Raw genomic sequence first — 19,064 nt, forward strand, 5'->3', positions numbered from 1 at the left:
CAGAACCCCCAAGGTCAGGGCAGAGGTGGAGCTCTCCGAGGTGCTGAAGCCTCCCTGCTCTCAGTCCGGCGAGCGCCCCAGCGGACCCTCCTCCTCGGTGCAGGCAAGGCCCCAAGTCCCAAGGCTCCGGCCCGCGTGGTTCCCGGACACTTCAAGAGACCAGCAGCTCGCCCTCTGGGGTCTCGTTCCGGGCTCCGCTCCAGGTGACCTTGGGCACTCGGCTTTCCCGCACAAGCATCGGTGAACCTGCTCTCCAGGCCGCGGCTGGATGAGCGGCGCGTTCTTTCCCGGGGCTGGAGAAAGGGTGCGCACCCACTCCCCGGCTTGGAGCGCGGGAGCAGGGAACAGGGCGGCAGGAATGGGGGGCGGGCGGGGTTGTGTGCGATGAGCCGGCTCCTCTCTCCCTGGGGACCGTTGCCTGGCTTCTCTCTCCAGCTCCTTCCCAGGCCCCGACGGCGCCCCTCTTCTGTGGCTGCCCGGTAGCTAGTACGCAGCCTCGAGGCTCGAAACTGCCGGCCCTCGGCTCTCTGCCCCGACGGAACCGGGGCGGCAGAGCCTACCCCAGCCACCCATAACCTCCTGTTGGGGTCAAACACTCGCGCCTCCGTGGTCCAGCTGCGAGCCGGGCAGTATAAAGAGTGAGGTCCGGGCGGGGCGCGAGACCACCTACCGGTCCCGGGGGCTTGGTCAGAGCGGAGATGGGAACGCAGCCAGACGGGGCTGCCAGCTCCCTTCCCAGCCCACGAGGGGGCGCCGCGTCCCCATGACAACGCGGACACCCCACCCCACCCCCCAGCCTCCCGGGAGGGCAGCGCCCCCCGCTAAACAGCACTGGTGACCGTGGGCGGTGCCCCCATAGTGCCTGAGTGGAGAGCTGCCGGCCGGCTCCAGGGAGGGGCGCGCGTAGCTGGGGTCCCCGACGCCCGGGGTGGTGGCCCCCGCGCGTCCCCGTTGGGTGGCCGGCCCGGGGCGGGCGGCGCGGGCCCACCAGGATTGGCTGCTTCCCCGTGACATCACGCGGCTCGGGGAAAAGTGCGAGCGTGAGCGCGAGTCGGAGCCACAGCGCTGGGAGCTGCGGGCGGAGCAGGGGCCGCCCCTCTGCACCCCGTCCCCGCCCCCGGCCCGCGGCCCGGCCGCCCGCCCCACCCGCTGGCCCGCGGGGCCACCTGCCCGTCCAGCCGTCTGTCAGGTGCGAGGGGAACTGGGCGGAGGTGTCTGGTAAGTGACTCCGCGGCAGCGCGGGGGCGGGGGACTCGGTTGGGAGAGAAGGACGCGTGGCTTCTGGACCCTCTGAGGCGCCCCGAGGCGGGCCCGACTGGGCCAGGGCCTCAGGCTCCTTCAGGGGCGAGCGCGGCGCTGGGAGCTCCAGAGGGCCCGGGGGCGAGGGGCCCGCTGGAAGCAAGGCCCGGAGTCGCCCGGAGGCATCTCCGGGTGCGCCTCTGGGAAGGAATGGACTCTCAGTGGGTCGGGTGGTGGTGGTGGTGTGTGTGCCCGCCCACAGCCCGCCAGGAGCCAGGGGCAGCCGTCGGGGGCGGGACCCCGCACTTCTGCCCTCCTCTGGCAGCTCTGCAGGGCGCCGGGCGCTGGAGCCCCAAAGAGCCTTTTTCCCGCCCGTCTCCCCGCCCCCACCCCCCAGCGCTGCCAGCCCACTCCAGTCCGTGGAGTCCTCCATCAGCGACCTTGAGCTCCGACGGAAAACACCACTGCCCTCTCCTGGTGCCCCTCCCCCCTCCAAGACTCCCCACCTCTTTTGCCCAGGCTCAGAGACTGGGAGGTCCAGCGCCAAGGCCCGAGCCCCAGGGCGGAAGCTTCAGGCTCTGGTGCCAAATCCCCTGCGCGCTTTCTCTCTCCCCGCAACTCCTGAGTCTCCTCTCCCGCCCCAGGGACAGATCCAGAGACCACAGCCTTCCCGGAGCCCTAGAGTGAACGACTAGGAATCGAGGACCCACCCCCACCCCCGGCGTCCAGGGAACACGCTTCCATCGCGTCCGGGAAGGGGGGGCTCCAGGACCCGGGAAAGCACGGTGCCCACGCCCAGAGGCTGCAGGAACTGCGCTCTAGGGAGTTGGGGGAGGGTGGGGCACGGGAGAGCCGGGTCCCCTTCGACAACCACGGAGACATGGAGGAGCCTCCAGATGGGCCCAGTAATAATTCCCAACGAGGCCCGACCAAGCACCCTCCTGCCAGGCAGACTGGGCGCCCTTTGGCGATAACTGCACAGTGGGCACATTGAGCTGAACCTAGCGTCCCGCAAGCCCGGTTGAGAGACTCTAGCAGCAGCCCCTCGACAGAAGTCAGTCCCAGCCTGGGACTCTGCACCGCAGCATTGGGGACGCAGACACCAGAGGACTCTCTGCTAAGAAGATGCCCCCAAGGTCAGGGGGTCTGTCGCAGCCCAGATTGTAGTCCGGTCTTGTCCTGCCGGCGACTCTTCCCCATGCACAGGCGGGGCGCCATCTAGACACCGGTTCTTCGCCCGACCTTCTTCCTACTCAGACAGCCGAAGTCTGGGCTGAGCCTCCCTACAGGGGCGTTTAGAATGTGGCGGGTCACCCACTGTGGGACCTGCATTTGCTCGTGTACACAAGCTCACAGGTACAGGCACACCCGAACCGTGTGCATCCCCCAGGCCGCAGCACTCCAGGCGCACACACGCATGCACATGCACGTGTCCACACCGCGCGAGCATGCTCACATGCACACGGGCGCACTGGTATCCAGGCGTGGCCCAGCGCGCGCACACACGCACATGCAGACAGCTACTAGCTTCTACTCGAGCTTCCCAGTAATCACACACAAACAGAACTCGCAGTCGCCTTCCCGCCCACACTTTCCTCGCCGCGTGAGGGGTGGAACCAGGCGCCCTTAACTTTCCAACCATTGAACCCCGTGCGGAGCCAAAGGCAGCTACGGGGTGAGGCCTAAAGGCAGCTACGGGGTGAGGCCTGTAGAGGGGGCCCCAAGTCCCTCCCCTGGGAGGCCCGGCCTGGGACCTCCACTGCTCTCCCAGTCGCCTTGGAGTTGGGGGCGGTGGCGAATAGCGGCCATCCTCTCCAGGTCCGGAGCTGGCACCCAGGGACCGACATTGCCATCTAGCGGTGCGCACATGCCTGGGCGGCGGTTGCTCGCCTCCCCAGGTTTCAGGCGGGCCTGCATCCCAGAGAAACGCTCCAGAGAAGGGTGCAGTCAGAACGTCTGCGGGTGACCCCCAGGGGTCCAGAAAGATAGTTTGGGTGGGGAACAGGGAGAGTGCCTTGCTGTGTCTGCAGCTGGCAGCTTCCCCAAGAGGGCCCAGAGAGGGACTAAACCCTTGACCACCTGATTGGAGACTAGCTGTACAGATGGAGACAAGAGGTCTCTTTTCTTCTGGGAAAGCTAAGTGTGGGAGCTGGCAGGGAATGAGAAGGGGCCCTACCCAGGCCTCCCCTGACCCACCCCTAGAGGTGTGGTTTTGAGGAGGGGAGAGCAGAGGCGGGAAATCAACTCTAGAGGCAGTAGCACCTTGCAGTTAAGAAGGTGGCTCCTGGGTTCTAATCCTGCCCCCGCCCCTGCTTACACACTGGGTGACTTTAGGCAAGTTAATTAACATTATCCTCATCTGTAAGAAGATACTTACTTCAGTAAGATGAGCATACCTATAGCACCTGCCTTTTCAGGCTGCTGTAGGAATTAAACCCGATAATCTGTATAAAAAGCTCAGAGGGATTCCTGACTCATAATTAACACTCAATAAACAAGAGCGATTATGTTTTTCCTATTTGGTACCTCGAGCCATTCTGATCTCACTGGCCTGTGTCCTGAACCTGGGAGGCTAGAACGAGGGTTTCCTTGGGGCTGGCTGACAGGTCACTCCTGCCCACCCTGTGCCTACGGGCAGGTGCCTAGGAAGGACAGCCTCTCCACGCTGGGTGCCTCTGCCCTCCCGCCCCTCCTCAAAGGGTGGTGCCTGAGGTTCCATTCTGGAGTCTCTCAGCACTGAAAAGGGCTGTCAGAGACCCCCCCGCCCCCCAGGAGAGGGCAGTATCTGGTCTTTGCCCTTGATTCCTCTGCGACCTTGGGGGTGGTACCACCCCTCTGTGAGCCTCTCCTGTGAACCAAGGATTTGGGCATGAGAACTGAAACTACCAGGCCAGGAGGCTGGGTCTGCATCTGCATCTGTGATGGTGGCTTAAGGGGACTGAAGCCAGGCTTGGAGAGGGGGCATCACCCTGGCACCTGGCTCCAGCGTCCAGTGCACGTTAATGCTGGAGATGGAGTTGAGTTGCTGACCCCCACTGCTGCCGGGGAGGGAGGCCGCCCCGGGACAGGCATCCTCTCTGTTTTGCAGATGAGAAAGAGAGGAGCAGGAAGGTGAGGTGGCTTGTGCAAGGCCACATGGCTAAGAGCCCGCTGGCCGTGGAGCCTGGGCTGTGGGGCGCATGCTCCTTCCTCCACACCCCACTGTCTCTCCTCTGCTTCTCTCACACAGACGCACAGAACTGCATATACGACAGGGAGCTGTGGGGCTGGCATGGCTGTGATGGGCCCGTGTGCGTGTGTAATGGTGCGTGTGTTGGCGGGTGTGAAGGAGGCTGGGCTGAGCGGCTGCCCTGGCACAGTGCCCTGGGCGTGGGCCTCCCTCACACGCAGGGGAGAGGAAGAGGGGGAGGAGATGTGACGAGGCTCTGGGGAGGGGCCTCGTGCTTGGAGGACCCCAGCTGGGGCGCCATGGTGTGTACCGGTGGGCCGAGGGGTACCCTCAGGGGCTGGCCACAGGCTCCCCTGCTGCAGCCCCTCTCTTCCCTCTGGTACACTCGCTCACCCTTTGGGTTCCCTGTCAGGCCTTGGGGAGGGCACTGGCCCCTAGGAAGCCGTGTGTGTCTTTCCTCAGGTGATGGGCCCTTTAGGCTTCTGATTCTTCACAGGTCTTAGCCCCTAGCTGCTGACAGACCCCAGCTACCCTTGCACTGCATCCCCACGCCCTGGGGACGGGGGAGGGCTCCGGGAGGGGATGCCACAGTGGCACTTCCTCCTCCTCCTTCTTGGATTCCTAGTTCCATGTCACCTCTTCTGGTCCTCTGGGAAGACTTCCCCAAGGTGGGATCACTGGCTCTTGTGGCTCTTTGGGCCTCCCTCTACCAGAACCCTTAGCTCTGGGACAGCAACATGAGATCAAGGAGCTGTGGAACCTCGGGCAGTTTATTTAACATCTCCGTGCCTTACTTTCCTCATCTGCTAGTAAAAAATAACAGTATCTGGGACTTCCCTGGCGGTCCAGTGGTTAAGACTCTGTGCTTCCACTGCAGGGGGCTTGGGTTCATTCCCTGGTTGGGGAACTAAGATCCTGCGTGCCGAGCCACATGCCACCACCCCCCACCAAAAAAAAAAACCAAAAAAAAAACCCCCACCAAAACAACACGGTATCTACTTCATAGGTTTGTTATGAGGATGAAATGAATGAATACTTATAAAAAGTGTAGAAAGTGCCCGGCACTGAGTAGACAATGAATGTTAGCTGGTAGTATATATTCTTGCCCTTGTCCCTAGTGCCTTCTGTAGGGATTGGAGGGCAGGTCCCTGGTAATGTTTGGTTAAGAAATGACCAAATGGGTAAATGAATGAATACCTCTGACCAGAGCCACATACTGATATCTGGGACCTCTCTTCCCCCCACCCCTCCACCCACACTGGCCTTCTGTCCATGCCTCACACATGCCTCAGGGCCTTTGCTCTCGCCATCGCCCTTGACTAGGCCACTCTCTGCAGCTCTTCTTGTGGCTGCCTCCTCCTCCTCATCCCGCTCACCTCCTCGGAGAGGCCTTCGCTGATCATCTGACTCACTCACCATCACCTGCCCTTGTTTTCTTTCCAGCACTTTTTTGTGGCTCACATGCTTGTATGTCTCCCCTGCTAGGGTTGTAAGCTCCGTGAGAGTGGGGCCTGCGTGTGTCTCCTTCACTCTGTAACCCCAGCATAACCCCAGCGCGTACAGCAGTGCTTGTACAAGAGTAGGCACTCAATAAAGGACGAATGACCGAATACAGGAGGAAGTGATGGGACAGAGTTCTCTAAGGATGGAGTTCTGCAGGATGGTGATGCTCCTCTGTCGCCTTGACTCCAGTGTACCCCACCTCACCCCTCTAGTCCACTTCAACCATTCACCCCTCTCCTCTCTCCTTCCTCCTCCAGACACTGCCCGCCCACTGCTGCTAACCAAAATGGCGAACTTCACACCGGTCAATGGCAGCTTGGGCAACCAGTCTGTGCGCCTGGTCACGTCAACCCATAACCGCTATGAGACAGTGGAGATGGTGTTCATTGCCACGGTGACAGGCTCACTGAGCCTCGTGACTGTCGTGGGCAACATCCTGGTGATGCTGTCCATCAAGGTCAACAGGCAACTGCAGACGGTCAACAACTACTTCCTCTTCAGCCTGGCATGTGCTGATCTCATCATAGGCGCTTTCTCCATGAACCTCTACACCGTGTACATCATCAAGGGCTACTGGCCTCTGGGTGCCGTGGTGTGTGACCTGTGGCTGGCCCTGGACTATGTGGTGAGCAATGCCTCGGTCATGAACCTGCTCATCATCAGCTTTGACCGGTACTTCTGCGTCACCAAGCCCCTCACCTACCCCGCGCGGCGAACCACCAAGATGGCAGGCCTCATGATCGCCGCTGCCTGGGTCCTGTCCTTTGTGCTCTGGGCACCTGCCATCTTGTTCTGGCAGTTTGTGGTGGGCAAGCGGACGGTGCCAGACAACCAGTGCTTCATCCAGTTTTTGTCCAACCCGGCGGTGACCTTCGGCACGGCCATTGCTGCCTTCTACCTGCCTGTGGTCATCATGACGGTGCTCTACATCCACATCTCCCTGGCCAGTCGCAGCCGCGTTCACAAGCACCGACCCGAAGGCCCTAAGGAGAAGAAGGCCAAGACCCTGGCCTTCCTCAAGAGCCCCCTGATGAAGCAGAGTGTCAAGAAACCGCCCCCAGGAGAAGCTTCTCGGGGGGAGCTGCGCAACGGGAAGCTAGAGGAGGCCCCTCCACCAGTCCTCCCCCCGCCGCCACGCCCAGTGGCTGACAAGGACACCTCCAATGAGTCCAGCTCGGGCAGCGCCACCCAGAACACCAAGGAACGACCACCCACAGAGCTGTCAACCACAGAGGCCACCACGCCCGCCACACCTGCACATCCCCTGCAGCCACGGACCCTCAATCCGGCCTCCAAATGGTCCAAGATCCAGATTGTGACGAAGCAGACAGGCAACGAGTGTGTGACAGCCATCGAGATTGTGCCTGCCACGCCGGCTGGCATGCGTCCGGCAGCCAACGTGGCCCGCAAGTTTGCCAGCATCGCCCGCAACCAGGTGCGCAAGAAGCGGCAGATGGCAGCCCGGGAGCGCAAGGTGACTCGGACCATCTTTGCCATTCTGCTAGCCTTCATCCTCACCTGGACGCCCTACAATGTCATGGTCCTGGTGAACACCTTCTGCCAGAGCTGCATCCCTGACACGGTGTGGTCCATTGGCTACTGGCTCTGCTACGTCAACAGCACCATCAACCCGGCCTGCTATGCCCTCTGCAATGCCACCTTTAAAAAGACTTTCAGACACCTGCTGCTATGCCAGTATCGGAACATCGGCACTGCCAGGTAGGCAGGTAGGGGTGCCACTGGAGGTGCTGGTGTGCGCTGGGGACCACGTGTCAGCTGCTGCCAGGGAGAGATGCGGAGGCGCTTCTCAGTGTTCACGTTTGCCGAAGAGAACTGACGTTCCTGAGACCCCGTGAGCCTCAGGAAGAGGCTCCGGCTGGATTCAGAGACCAGGTCTCTGCTCAGGCCGAAGAGGATCAGCCCCAGGAAGTGACCAAACTGGACAGTCTGACCCATCGCTCCTGTCCTGCCTCAGGGAGCTGGGGAGCACTGGCCTATGTGGGCACCTGCCCCACTGTGACCAGCCAGCGTGGCTGAAAGAACGGACATCTGGAGGGGAGCAGAGCCCAGCACCCCTCTGGGAGGAGCAAAGGGGCCAATGCTTGGGAAAGGAGGCTCAGGGAGGGAAGGGTCCCCCATCCTGCTGTAATCGGTGCTTTCTGCCCCCCTGTACCCCGCATGTAGGCTCAGCCTCCTCTTCCTATATCTCTCTCCAGGGGCAGAAGTCTCCCCTTGCTGCAGCTACTCAGCAGGGCTCTGGTTGGGTGGGTGGGTCAGTGGGTGAGCTGGCTGGAGGCCAGGCAGAGGGGGCTCGGAGCACCCCCTACGGCACTACCCTGGCCACGTTCAGGATGGGCTAGCAGGGAGATCAGGGGTTCACTCAGAAACTGGGGCCTGGCCACCTACCTCCCCAGGCTGAGCTGAGTGGCCCCTGTCATTCTGGAGAGTTGCCCTCCCTCCCCAAGGAGAGGGCTTGGCTCGGGTCACACACAGTGAAGGTGGGACTGTGGTGAGTGGTATTCACGGCTGGCCTCTGCAGCACGAGGGACGCCCTGGTGGGTCACCAGGGAGAAAACGGGGGTGGACTTGACCCACACACAGGCTTCAGTGACAGTTGGGGCAGGGCTGGTGAGGCAGGCAAGCGACCCCCATCTCTCCTCTCCCAACTGATAGAACCTTCTGGATTGGCAGTGGGCTGGACCAAAAAACCTTTACCTGGGGGAAACTGAGATGGGGGGAATCCGTTCTAGTGTATCCTGGGTTCCCTCCCCCAGCCCTGGCCCCTGGAGAAACGGGACTGAGAGGCTCAGGGGACTTGATGGGGGGCACCCTTCCAGGGGTCAGTAGGGGGCCCTGGAAGAAATTTTCATAACCGTTTTTTCTCCATGAGCTCTGGGGGGCACTCACCGCCAAGTCTTCAACCCCCTGAAAGCCACCGTTCCCTCCAGCCCTCTCTTTCCTCCATTCTCCCACCTCCAACAAATCACCACAGCAAACTTCCTGGGAAGGGGCTTTTATATATTAAAAAAAAGCTTTTATTGGGGAAAAAAAAAAAAGACATTTATTTATTTCTTAGTAATGGCATCATTGGGGGAAGAAGAAAAGTGGGTACAGGGGAATCAAATCCCTTTGGGCGAGGCTCAAGCTGCCTAGCATCCCTTGTCCCTCCCCACTTTGGGCACTTGGGGTGGGTGTGGGCAAGTGGAAGGGAAGAAGCAGGGCATGATTGATAAAGCTAATGAGTAGGCAAAAGGCACTGGTGGGTTATATCCTGGGCCGGGAGAGGGAGGGCGTGGGCCAGGCCTCCGAGTGAAGCCAGGGGCTCCTTGGCATCCAGGCCTGGCCGCTAGTCCTTTCCCTTCCCTTTCTTGGCTGTAAAACAAGAAAGAAAGACTGCATTAGCAGGGTTTGGGTGACCCACTGGAGACCCCCTTCCCCCCAACACAGACATTAGAGAAGAGAAAATTCTGCCCCCTGGTGGTTCTCTATCAGCTAGCCTGGAAGCCCGTGGGACAGGACAGCCATTATGATGCTGGACATTCCTCACTCCCCCCAGCTTAGACTTTGGGGATCAGAAAACCTTCAAGTTTCCGGTCTCAATCCTGGTCCCAGCAGCCCTGGACAACAGCCTCAGTCCCCTCACCTGAGAAGTGGGCAGATTCCACTCTGCCCTGTTGGCCTCCAGGGCTGCTGTGAGTCAGGAATGAAGCTAAGGGAAAGAGGAAGTAAGGACTGTGAAGTCCTTCCCATATAGAAACTGCCCTCACCTGCTGGAGAGATGACAAAGCCAAGCTGTCCCAGTACAATTTCCCTGAATCCCAAGCCAAAGGCTCCAACAGAACAGCTGACTTTGTCCTTACTTGAGCCAGGATTTCAACCTCCCGAGCACCCTCTGCGGGGGCCCTCAGTACCGCCCACCTAAGGTGTCTCTACCTACAGGAAAACCCGGTACAGACACGTCAAAAATTCACTGGCCAGGATCCAAAACTTCAGGCTTTACCCACTCCCTTCACAGGTAGGGGCAGCCACCTGTGATGACCCCATCCCTGGCCCCTCTGCTAACCTTTGGCCTTGGCTTTGGTCTTGGGGGTGCAGGGCTTGGTCACACGGATGGTCTCCTGGCACTGGGCATTGTACCGCGCCTTCTTCAGGGTGCCTTGGCGGGCTTTGGTGCCTGTGCCCCCATCACATGCCCCCCAGCTCTCAAACTTGTACTTGCAGTCGGCTGGCGGGAGAGTGCCCGGGTCAGAGCTGGGTGGCCTGTGGCCCCCTCCACGGGTCTGCTCAGGTCCCCGTGAGGCTGGGCCCCCTGCCTACCCTCCGCCTGCGCCCCTCCTCACCTCCAAACTCCTTCTTCCAGTTACAGGGGACCCGGCACCGGATGCGTTGCGTCTGGGCCCCGCAGGTGCCCTCGCGGAAACCCACGCCGCAGTCCTTGCTGCTGGGGGTGCAGGGCCCCCAGATCCACTCCGCGCACTCGCTCCCCGGGCCTCCCTTCTTCACTTTGTCTACAACGCATGGGGAACACAGCTCAGGACCCGGGCCAGGAGAGACTCGGAGACCCCTTCCTGGAGTCCCGGCCTCGGAACCGAGGCTGCCGGCCTCACCTGCCCGGCTCCAGCCCTCCTTAACCCCCCCACCCTCCATATCACCTTTCTTTTTGGCCACCGCGGAGGTGAGCGCCAGCAGGGCGAGGAGGGCGAGGAGGAGGAAGCCTCGGCGCTGCATCCTGGGGGTAGAGCACGGGTCAGAGTCCTCACTGGGGGCCGCAGGCGTGAACCTCCCACCCCCTTTCCCCAGTTTCCAGGCCCAAAGGGTCGGGCTGCTACTGCGGTGGCGGCGGACTTGGGGGGCTGGCCCCTCCCCGCCAGCCGGGGCGCACAGCGGGAGGAGTCTCCCCAGGGGCCGCCTGGAGCCCAGGACTCAGCTCAGACCCCCACCCCGCCTCCAGCCCCCAGATCGGCAGCGGCCGAGGAGCCGAAGCCGCCGCGCGCCCTCCGGGGCCCCGCACGCTCACTCGCTCGCTGCCCGCGCTGCTTCGCTCCCTCCCGCGCCGGGCCCGTCCCGCTCCGGCCGCCGCGGCCCCTTTTGTCTCCAGAACCGGTCTGAGCCGGTCACATGGGCCCCCGCCCCCTCCCCCCCACCGACGAAGGACCTGCCCCGCCCCCTCCCCTCAAACCCGCGCCGCCCCCCGACCCCGGCGTCCCCGCCTCCGTTCCCTCCCCGAGCCCCCCGCGCCTCTACCCCCTCTTCCCGCCGCTCGGCCCCACACCCTCGCCTTGCCTCGTCTCGCCCGGCCGGTGCCCTCCGCTTTCAGACGCCGGGCTCTCCTGGCGTCCCCATCCCCAGCCCCGGGTCTCCGTCCTGTCCCGGCACCCCCTGTCCCCAGTCCCCAATCTCGCGCTCCCTCGGCCCAGGCCCCTGTTTGCCGTCCCCGCCCTCTGCCCCCTCCTCGGGGCCGTCCCCTTTCCCCTCTGGACGCCAGCTTCCCTTCATGGCCACGGAGCTTTAGGTGGAGACCAGGAGGGAGCACGGAGCCCCGGGTGTGTCACAGGTCCCGGCGCGGGGCCCGCCTTCGAGCCTGTGTGCGGCTCTGTCCGTCGAGCCCCGGGTGCAGTGATTAACCCCGTCGAGGCCCCGCTCCGCTTTCCAGGGCCCGCTCGACTCTCAGCGCCCCTTAGATGCTGGGGAAGGAGCGCCAGCCCCCGCCTCGGGTCGCTTCACCAGATCTGCAGTGAGATGCTCTGCTCAGTGTCGGGATGGGGCTCGGACGGGGGACCCCAGAAAAGCGCACGGGTCGGAAGGGCGCGGAGGCCACTGCGCCTTTCTCCACGCGCAGGTTGGCGGGCGCGCGGGGGGCGGGGGAGCTGGGGAAGGAGGAGCCCGCAGGCCTGGATTTGGTTAAGATTTAGAGCCGACAGCAGCCGTCTGAGAAGTTCCAGACGCGGCCCGGCAGCGGCTGCAAACGCCCACCCCTCCTGAGCCTGGAGGCTCGGGGATCACCTCATCCGATACCCTAAACAGCGAAAGCAGTTGAGGCCAGGAGGAGGGGGTTTGCCCCAGGCCATAGGGCGACCCGGCCCAAGAAACCAGGCCTCGCCCCCGTTCCACCTCTTTCACTTTCATTGTTATCTTCCCCGCGGGAAGCGGGAAGCAGGAGGAAATCAGCTCCTCCCCCGGCCACGACCAGCGCGGCAGCCAGGCAGAGGTCAGGTCCCGGGCAGCCCCTCGGACCCCACCCCGAAACAGGAGCCAGGATCCCTCGAAATGAGTCTGGGTCTGGGTCGACGGTGTCCAGTCCCCCACCCGGAGGATAGCCCAGCAGATCCCACCGCTTCTGGAAGACCTCCCCCACAAAAAAAGAAAAGCGGAAAGGAAAAAAAATCCACTTTACTGAGTCACACCCAGCTGTAAACATGTCACCGTGAAAGCCCCCACCCCCACCCCCCAGGCCACACAGTCGGAGGTGAAATGACTGGGTTTGGGAGGAGGGTCACCGGGTAGGTGCTAAGCAGGGCAGCGGGCAGGCAGATGCAGCAGGCTCCGTGTATTCGGGAAGAAGCCCTGGGGGCGGGGGTGGGGGGGTGGTGTCAGGGCTGGAGAGGGGCCCAAGCTCCCAGGAGCCTCAGAGTGAGGGTCCTCAAGGACCCGGAGGCTTAGGAAGCGTCTTCCTGGGGCTCCCTCACAGGGCCTCAAGGCCCTCTGCCCTCCGGGCTGTGGTGAGGGCCCCCCCAGCCCCCCCAATGGTCTGCCCAGCCCAGTCCAGTCTCCTGGTCCCCTGTGAGCCTCTGGGTTAGGCTGTGGCCTCAGGGGGCCGGGTGAGACCCCACCCCAGCCCCTGGCCCCCAGCTCCTCAGAGTCCAGCCCTAGGTCTGGGCAGCTCCACAGGGAGCAGCACAGGGCTCCTTCCCTGGGTCCTGGGTCCCGGGTCCCTCTGTGGCCCTCCGCCTGGAATGTGGCAGTGAGGTGGGCGAGGAGGGGCTGGTCCTCTGGTGGCCCGTCGCCCTGCTGCGCAGCGGCCTCACACAGCCGTCTCCTGGTCCTCCCGCTGGATCATCTGGTAGTGCTGCCGGTTCTCCAGGTACGCGGCCAGTTCCGTGTCCTGAGCCCTCTCAGCCCGCTGCCGGGGAGTGTCGCCCTGGATGAGGGGGGGCTGCCATCACCTCAGGGATCTGTTGGCCCCAGCAGGCTTAGAAGACGGGGGCTCTTCCCTCGGGAGCAGCCAACTCCTGCTGGCTCAGGTTCTCGGGGTCTGGACTGTGCTGGCTGAAGGACAGCTTTGGATCCCCGGAGGCGGCCCTCCCCCAGACCCCCCTCTCCCCGGGCTGGAGTTTGGGAGAGGTTTGCTTGCGTGGATCCCCTGCCTGCCCTGCTAGTCTGCTCACCTGCTGGTCTGTCTTCATGAGAGAGGCCCCGGCCTCCACGATGTAGTGGCAGATGGTACGCTGGCCCAGGGCTGCGGCCTGGTGCAGACAGGTCTCCCCGCTGGGGGAACAGGGGCTGGCTGTGGACCCCATCCAGTCCTCTGAGCCCTCCTGTCTCCCAAAGGCCATCAGAAAGGGCAGGAAGTTCAGGGTCCTGGGGCAAGGGGGGGGGGGTGGCCCAGAGGATGACAGATGTGACCAGGAAGGGTTTATGGGCTCTGACAGGACCAAATGGGAGGGGCTAGATAAAGACGGGACAGTTTCCAGGGTAACTGGGGTCCTGCACTGCCCGCATACTCACTTTTCCTCCACAGCATCAAGGATCTCTGTGGGGGCTGGAGAAGGGGGGGGGGAAGTCAGAGAGGCCTGGCAGCCTCTCCCTCCTCCCAGGGGCCCCAGTGGCACAGCTCACCATGGTCCAGCAGGTAGCGGACCACCTCCTTGCTGCCAGTGCTGACAGCGTGGTGCAGGAGCGTGCGGCCCCGCTCGTCCCGGTGCATGAGGTCACCCCCGGCTCGGTGCAGCTCCTGGAGCTGGGGGCAGGAGGCAGAGCAGGGCTGGGGCTCCTCAGGGCCACCCTGCTTCCAGCCACAGAAACGCCCCCCAACTCACACAGGCCCCAGGCTCCCTAGGGGCCTCTGGGGGTCTTTCTGGAGCGCAGGGGAGACACGATGGGCTTCTCTCACCCCAGGTGCCCCTGGACACCCTGGGAGCACTGACGACCGAGCCTTGGAGCCTGCGGTTCCTCTAAGGCTCGATCCTGTCTGAGCACCAGGGACAGGCAGAATGAGCTAGGAAGCCCCTATGCGGGGACACCGATTGTGGGCTGGACAGGGATGGGGGGCATGGCTGACTGGAACCACCACACGGAGGCCCCACAGAGGCCCAGGCGACGACAGATGACCGCACCTCAACAGATCAGCTCTTGGCCCAGCCCAGAGGCCCCACTCCCCAGGGCCTGAGGGGGCTGCCAAGGGGAAGAAGCCCGAGCCTGGCACTAGTACCTTACAGAAATCGTTCCTCTTGGCAGCCTCGATCAGCTCTTCACCTGCACAGAACACCTGCCTGTTACTCTCTGGCGCTGGACGCCTAGGCATGTGTCGGTGTGTGAACACACGTCTGAGGTACTATTGTGCAGAGAAGGGGGCCTGTTGGGGCACGTATGCCAAGGGCTGTGGGCTCACGGTGACTGTGACGTAGCTGTGTTCTTGTGAGGCTGCGTATGGGCTCCACCCCACCCGACCCCACCACCCCACCGAACCTTGGTCTTAGGACCAGGGAGGAAACAGGGGCCCTGCAGGGAGAGGCCTCACCTGTAGGGGGTGCAGCATCCCCCGGCAGTGACCTGCAAACAGAGCAGGATGAGATGTGGCAGGGCTACAGGTGACATGGCTACAGCACGGGCCCAGCCTGTTGCCCTCCCCAGCCCCAACCCGGGGCGCCCTCTGTCCTTTCAACAGTTTATTGAGTGCCTCCTATGTGTCAAGAGATGTTCTGGGCACTGGCAACACAGCAGTGAACATGGCGGGTGGAGAACTTGCTCTCAGGGAGCTTACATTCTAGTCAGAGAGACAAACAAGTAAACAAATAAATAAGGTATTTTGAAACAGCAGGAAGTGCTACAAAGAATAGGAGACAGGGTAGTGTGATTGAACAGCAACTTCAGGTGGGGCTCCTGGGAGACCCTGAGGAGGAAACACCCAAGCTGAGAGATGAATGGAGGGGCAGCTCTGTGAAGATCGGGGAGGCAAGGAGAAGTCCAGAGGTGGGCAAACTTGTGCCTTAAAGAACCCAGAGGCGAGTGCGGCTGGACTGTGGTGATGGAGCAGGGAGGGCGCTGGTGGGGTCAGAGACCACCAGGCTCAGGCTGCGTGGGATGAAGTGACCAGGTACAGGGGGAGGGCACATTGACTGCAGGGTGGGTGCTGGGGAAGAAGGTTCCAGGCTTGGGGGAGAGAGCAGGAGGCCAGGGGCTCCGTGGTGTGCTCAGACGCAGCGGGCAGATGGTGGGGTGGAGGGCTGGCAGGCTGGGTTCAGTTTGCTGCCTGTGGGTCAGTGGGGAGGGGCCAGTGGGGACCGCAGGCAGCTGGACGTGCGTCTGACACTCAGGGAAGTGGCTGGGGCGAAGACAGGGCTTGAGGAGCCGCTGCCTTACGGGTGGGATTTACAGCCAGGGCACTGGCTGAGGCCTGGGACTCACCGGGGCCTGGGTGAGCAGGGCGAGGTGGGGAGAGGGGAAGAGGGGGTTGGGAGGTCGGGTCGGGCAGACGCCCCCAGCAGCTCAGGGTCCAGGATATAAATCTCATCCTGTGCGATCTCGGTCACGTAGTTGAGGTGTTCCTGCGGGTGGGGAGGTCAGGGCCGAGAGTCAGGGCCCTGCAGGGTGGCCGGGGTGGTGGTGAAGGGGCTTCCAGGCCAGGAGACCTGGAGAAGCCTCTGCTGTGAGCAGGAATGCTGACAGGAGGCAGGCGGGCCAGTGGCCCTGCCAGTCCCCTGTCCCCTCCCCCATTCTCCTCTCCTCTCCTGCCACCCAAGCCCATACCCTGACCTCCACACAGCGGGCCCCCCAGCTGGCCAGCCCCTTTCTACTGCTAAGCGTTTACCCAGGTGACCAGGCCTCTGGCCAGAAGTGCCTTTCCTTCCGTGTCTGGATGGATGACAGCTGTGCCGTGAGGGCCGCCCCCACCCCACCCCAACCCAGCGAGCCCTGTCCGGGCACACGGGCTCCCTTCTCCCGTAAGCACCATCCCTGTGCACGGCCCAACCGCGGACACTATGGGACGCAAGGACGGCTGTGCCCAGCTGTGGAGGGTGGCCTAGCAGGACAGGGGACACTGGGGCCCCGGAGCCGGCGGCGGACGGAGCAGGACGGCGAGTGCTCACCTGGGCCCTGTCGATTCTGTAGAAGCGGCTAGCAGTGGTGGCTGTGGGGAGAGACGTGGCTGAGGAAGGGGGCCCTTGTCCAGGCCTAGGTCTTCTGCCGCCCCACCTAGGACCCCCAAGGGAGGGGGCAGGACACGGCCCGGGACCACCCTGAGCTGGCCCTTCGGGGCCACTCACCATCCAGGAAGCACCACTTGGGGGAGAGTTTCTGGCACGTCGGAGACTTGGCTCCAGCACCTTCGGGCTCCTGTCGAGAGAAGCAGAGGCCGGGGCTGGGGGTGACCAGAACCCGGGGCAGGAGGGGGCAGCCCAGGCAGGCCCCAGACCTGCTCCTCACCTGCCTGAGCCTCTCGATGTGGGCGCGGCACAGCTCCAGGTCGCTGTCTCCCGGGACCACCACGGTGCCCAACGGCACGGCTGGAGGACAGAGCGGCTGTCAGCAGCTGGCTGCGCTGCCCCCCACCGCCCTGCCCTCAGGGGACCCGGCGCTCCTCGGCGCCCCCAGCCCCGTTCGCCACTCACAGGCCTCTTTGAGCTGCTCCTTGTCATAGTGCAAGGCCTCGTAGTCGTGCATGCTGACCCTGCTCACCTGGATCCGCAGCTGCTCCGGCACTGGCTGCTGGCTGCGGGCGGGGCGACCACACAGCACTCGGCCAGGGCTCTCCTGGGCTTCCCGTCCCCGCCAGGCACCGAGCCACGTGCCCCACCCAGCTGCCTCGGGGGACTGTGAGCCTCCTTTCCAGATGGGAAAACCGAGGCTGGGGAGGGGCATACTCGCTGTGCAGGGGGGCGGCGCTCCGCCGCTTGGCCTTCTGCACCATGGTGGCCTGGTTGCGCAGGGAGATGCGGATGCATGAGGCTGCGAGCTTGCAGGGCTCACCATCCACCTGCACTGGGATGGCCTTAGACGTGGTGAGCAGCACCTCTCGGCACTGTGTCAGCCGCTCGCCGTGCCCGCCCACCTGCAGTGCTGCCTGTGGGCGCGAGAGGCTCAGGCCAGGGGCCAGGGGGTGGCAGGACCTCAAGCTCTGCTTTTCCCAGGGATGCTCTGGCCAAAGTGAGAGTGACCCCCCGCCCCATGGAGAGCAGACGGAGGGTGAGACCCCAGCCAGAGAAGGAGGTGAGGGTCAGCTCTCCTGTCCTGGCCAATGAAGGAAGTTTGGTGACTGCCCCCCACTTCCATCTCGGGGCCAGGCTCCGGGGCACTGTGGGGACAGGGCCGGGGCAAAGCAGGGCCGGGGCTCTAGATGGTCCCCGTGCTGGCTCACTCACCAGGGATGTCATGGTAAAGCCAATAACCTCGAGGTAGCCATCATCATGCCGCTGGGGCTCAAAGTCATGGTGCTCCCCAGGGTGGCCCCAGGGCATGGTGCCCGCACAGTACCTGGAGGGGAGGGCACCACAATGGGCTTCAGAGGACAGGCGTGCAGGACAGAGGCAGCAGGGCCCACACAGAGCCCTTCCCTCCTCACCTGGGGATGTTCAGGAAAACAATGCACTGGGGTTTCAGGTCCTGAATCTTGGGGGTCAGGTCAGTCCCGTCACACTGGAGGCGGGAACGGTGGAGGGTGTAGAGGGTATATGTACCCAGGTGGTCTCCCTTCCACTGGGCCCGCCCACCCTGCCTGCCAGCATGGCCCACTCACCACCACGCGGATGTGCTTGGCCAAGTCCTTGGAGCTGCCCATCAGGAAGTCGGAGAAGGCTGTCTGTGGGAGACAGAGGGCGTCACCATCTGGTGACAGGTAATTGCCTTCACCGCTGCCACGCAGGGGTCCTGCGGCCTAGGAGACACAGGTGGGCAGGGGGCACAGGCGGTAGAACAGGTGGGCATGGGAATGGTGGGGCATAGCTGGCAGACCCCAGACTCACCCCGGCGTAGAACATCTTATTCCGAAAGCGGCTGTTGAATTTCTCTGGGTTGGCCTCTGGGTGGTGACAAGAAATAGGGGACAGTCAGTTGTTCTGAGCCTGCTGGGGCTTCCCAGGCTGGGGTCAAGAGGGAGGGTTGAGAATGAATGCCTTTTACTGGGAAGGGCAAGATCTGGTCCTCTCGGGGACCCCCTCCTGTATCCCTCCCTCCCCAGCCTCCCCAGGCCTCCTCAGCAAAAGTCTGCCAACCTCGAGACTCGTGAAACTCCAGGGTGACGTGGGCATCAAAGCCCAGGCTGAAGTAGTTGTTGAAGACATCCAGCGGCAGCTGGAGAAAGGCCAGGGACGGGCATGAGGGCTGGCCGGCTCAGCCCCCGCGTTTTCAGCCCTTTCCCACACAGTCACGTCCACCAGACAGCTCTGCCCCCAGCCCACCGGCCTCGGCCCTGCCGTCTGAGCTCCCGGGCTAAGTGCCCCGCGCACAAGGGCACCCCGTGCCCTGCTGGCCCCCTCTTCCCATAGCCCTCCCCCCGACGGGCCGTGTTCTGCAGGAGCCCCACGAGAGCCGGGACTTGGTTTTGCTCGCTGCTGAGAACAGACGGTGCCCGGCAGTAGCAAGTTCTCAGTAAACATGTGCTGAGTGGCTGAGTGACAGCTACCTCGTGAGGTGAGTACCGTTACTCCCTCCTCCTGTGAAGAGGTCGAGGTCTGGAGACACCAAGAGTCACCCTGGGTCCCAGGATCCCAGACACCCCCGGCCCTGCCCCGGCCGACCCACCCGGTCGGTGGCCCCCTCATCTCGCTCCTCAGGCCCCGCCTCGGGGTTGGGCTCAGCACGGAGGTCCCAGCGGTCCAGCTGCACCACGTTGCCCTCCTCTACGTGGGAGAGGATCTTGGACACGGGCTCATCGGTGTAGCCCTGGGGGGACGCAGGAACTGAGCCCCTCCAGGGTCTGGGCCTTCCCTGCTGCCCC

The 19,064-nt window shown here is 63.3% G+C and overlaps 3 protein-coding genes across 26 annotated transcripts in view; 1 reads left to right on the forward strand and 2 right to left on the reverse strand.

The window, feature by feature from the left end:
- Nucleotides 1-1,106: 1,106 nt before the first annotated feature.
- CHRM4 (cholinergic receptor muscarinic 4) lies at nucleotides 1,107-8,936 on the forward strand. Of its 2 annotated transcripts, none has more exons than XM_067749230.1 (2): nucleotides 1,107-1,218; nucleotides 6,169-8,936. In XM_067749230.1, exon 2 carries the CDS (start codon nucleotides 6,198-6,200, stop codon nucleotides 7,632-7,634), a length of 1,437 nt encoding a protein of 478 aa, XP_067605331.1. In that variant the 5' UTR covers nucleotides 1,107-1,218; nucleotides 6,169-6,197; the 3' UTR covers nucleotides 7,635-8,936. The 2 variants fall into 2 exon arrangements, with proteins under 2 accessions (XP_067605331.1, XP_067605332.1); XM_067749231.1 differs by lacking the exon at nucleotides 1,107-1,218 and adding an exon at nucleotides 4,482-4,543.
- MDK (midkine) lies at nucleotides 8,924-12,137 on the reverse strand. Of its 5 annotated transcripts, none has more exons than XM_067749232.1 (6): nucleotides 11,915-12,137; nucleotides 10,564-10,640; nucleotides 10,252-10,419; nucleotides 9,975-10,136; nucleotides 9,555-9,620; nucleotides 8,924-9,283 (listed from the first exon to the last, which is right to left on the reverse strand). In XM_067749232.1, the coding sequence occupies exons 1-6, from the start codon at nucleotides 11,977-11,979 to the stop codon at nucleotides 9,258-9,260; spliced, it is 564 nt and encodes a 187-aa protein (XP_067605333.1). In that variant the 5' UTR covers nucleotides 11,980-12,137; the 3' UTR covers nucleotides 8,924-9,257. The 5 variants fall into 5 exon arrangements, with proteins under 5 accessions (XP_067605333.1, XP_067605337.1, XP_067605336.1 ...); XM_067749236.1 differs by lacking the exon at nucleotides 11,915-12,137 and adding an exon at nucleotides 11,636-11,885; XM_067749235.1 differs by lacking the exon at nucleotides 11,915-12,137 and adding an exon at nucleotides 11,195-11,884.
- A 144-nt stretch (nucleotides 12,138-12,281) lies between these two features.
- Nucleotides 12,282-19,064, reverse strand: part of DGKZ (diacylglycerol kinase zeta) — a 42,301-nt gene continuing 35,518 nt past the window's right edge. For 14 of the 19 annotated variants that reach the window (XM_067749221.1, XM_067749225.1, XM_067749229.1 and 11 more), the window contains 18 exons: nucleotides 18,869-19,009; nucleotides 18,340-18,418; nucleotides 18,091-18,146; nucleotides 17,865-17,927; nucleotides 17,691-17,764; nucleotides 17,491-17,602; nucleotides 16,993-17,192; nucleotides 16,741-16,841; nucleotides 16,556-16,635; nucleotides 16,396-16,465; nucleotides 16,219-16,259; nucleotides 15,536-15,675; nucleotides 14,649-14,680; nucleotides 14,340-14,383; nucleotides 13,748-13,868; nucleotides 13,637-13,670; nucleotides 13,297-13,396; nucleotides 12,282-13,049 (listed from right to left, as the gene is read on the reverse strand). In XM_067749221.1, coding sequence (XP_067605322.1) covers nucleotides 12,933-13,049; nucleotides 13,297-13,396; nucleotides 13,637-13,670; nucleotides 13,748-13,868; nucleotides 14,340-14,383; nucleotides 14,649-14,680; nucleotides 15,536-15,675; nucleotides 16,219-16,259; nucleotides 16,396-16,465; nucleotides 16,556-16,635; nucleotides 16,741-16,841; nucleotides 16,993-17,192; nucleotides 17,491-17,602; nucleotides 17,691-17,764; nucleotides 17,865-17,927; nucleotides 18,091-18,146; nucleotides 18,340-18,418; nucleotides 18,869-19,009 — 1,605 coding nt within the window. In that variant the 3' untranslated portion in view covers nucleotides 12,282-12,932. Of the gene's footprint in view, nucleotides 13,084-13,296; nucleotides 13,447-13,636; nucleotides 13,671-13,747; nucleotides 13,869-14,339; nucleotides 14,384-14,648; nucleotides 14,681-15,535; nucleotides 15,676-16,218; nucleotides 16,260-16,395; nucleotides 16,466-16,555; nucleotides 16,636-16,740; nucleotides 16,842-16,992; nucleotides 17,193-17,490; nucleotides 17,603-17,690; nucleotides 17,765-17,864; nucleotides 17,928-18,090; nucleotides 18,147-18,339; nucleotides 18,419-18,868; nucleotides 19,010-19,064 lie in introns of all 19 variants that reach the window. The other 5 variants (XM_067749216.1, XM_067749214.1, XM_067749215.1 and 2 more) reach the window with 5 other exon arrangements.

This window comes from Pseudorca crassidens, chromosome 9 (genome assembly GCF_039906515.1).
Source record: "Pseudorca crassidens isolate mPseCra1 chromosome 9, mPseCra1.hap1, whole genome shotgun sequence".
Lineage (NCBI taxonomy): Eukaryota > Metazoa > Chordata > Mammalia > Artiodactyla > Delphinidae > Pseudorca > Pseudorca crassidens.

Coding starts and splice junctions, on each gene's coding strand:
- CHRM4 (XM_067749230.1), top strand. CDS start 6,198: ATGGCGAACTTCACACCGGTCAATGGCAGCTTGGGCAACCAGTCTGTG.
- MDK (XM_067749232.1), bottom strand. CDS start 11,979: ATGGCCTGGGGCAAACCCCCTCCTCCTGGCCTCAACTGCTTTCGCTGT. Junction 10,420..10,563: donor CGCGGTGGCCAAAAAGAAAG/GTGATATGGAGG, acceptor CATGCGTTGTAG/ACAAAGTGAAGAAGGGAGGC. Junction 9,284..9,554: donor GGAATCTGCCCACTTCTCAG/GTGAGGGGACTG, acceptor CTTGTTTTACAG/CCAAGAAAGGGAAGGGAAAG.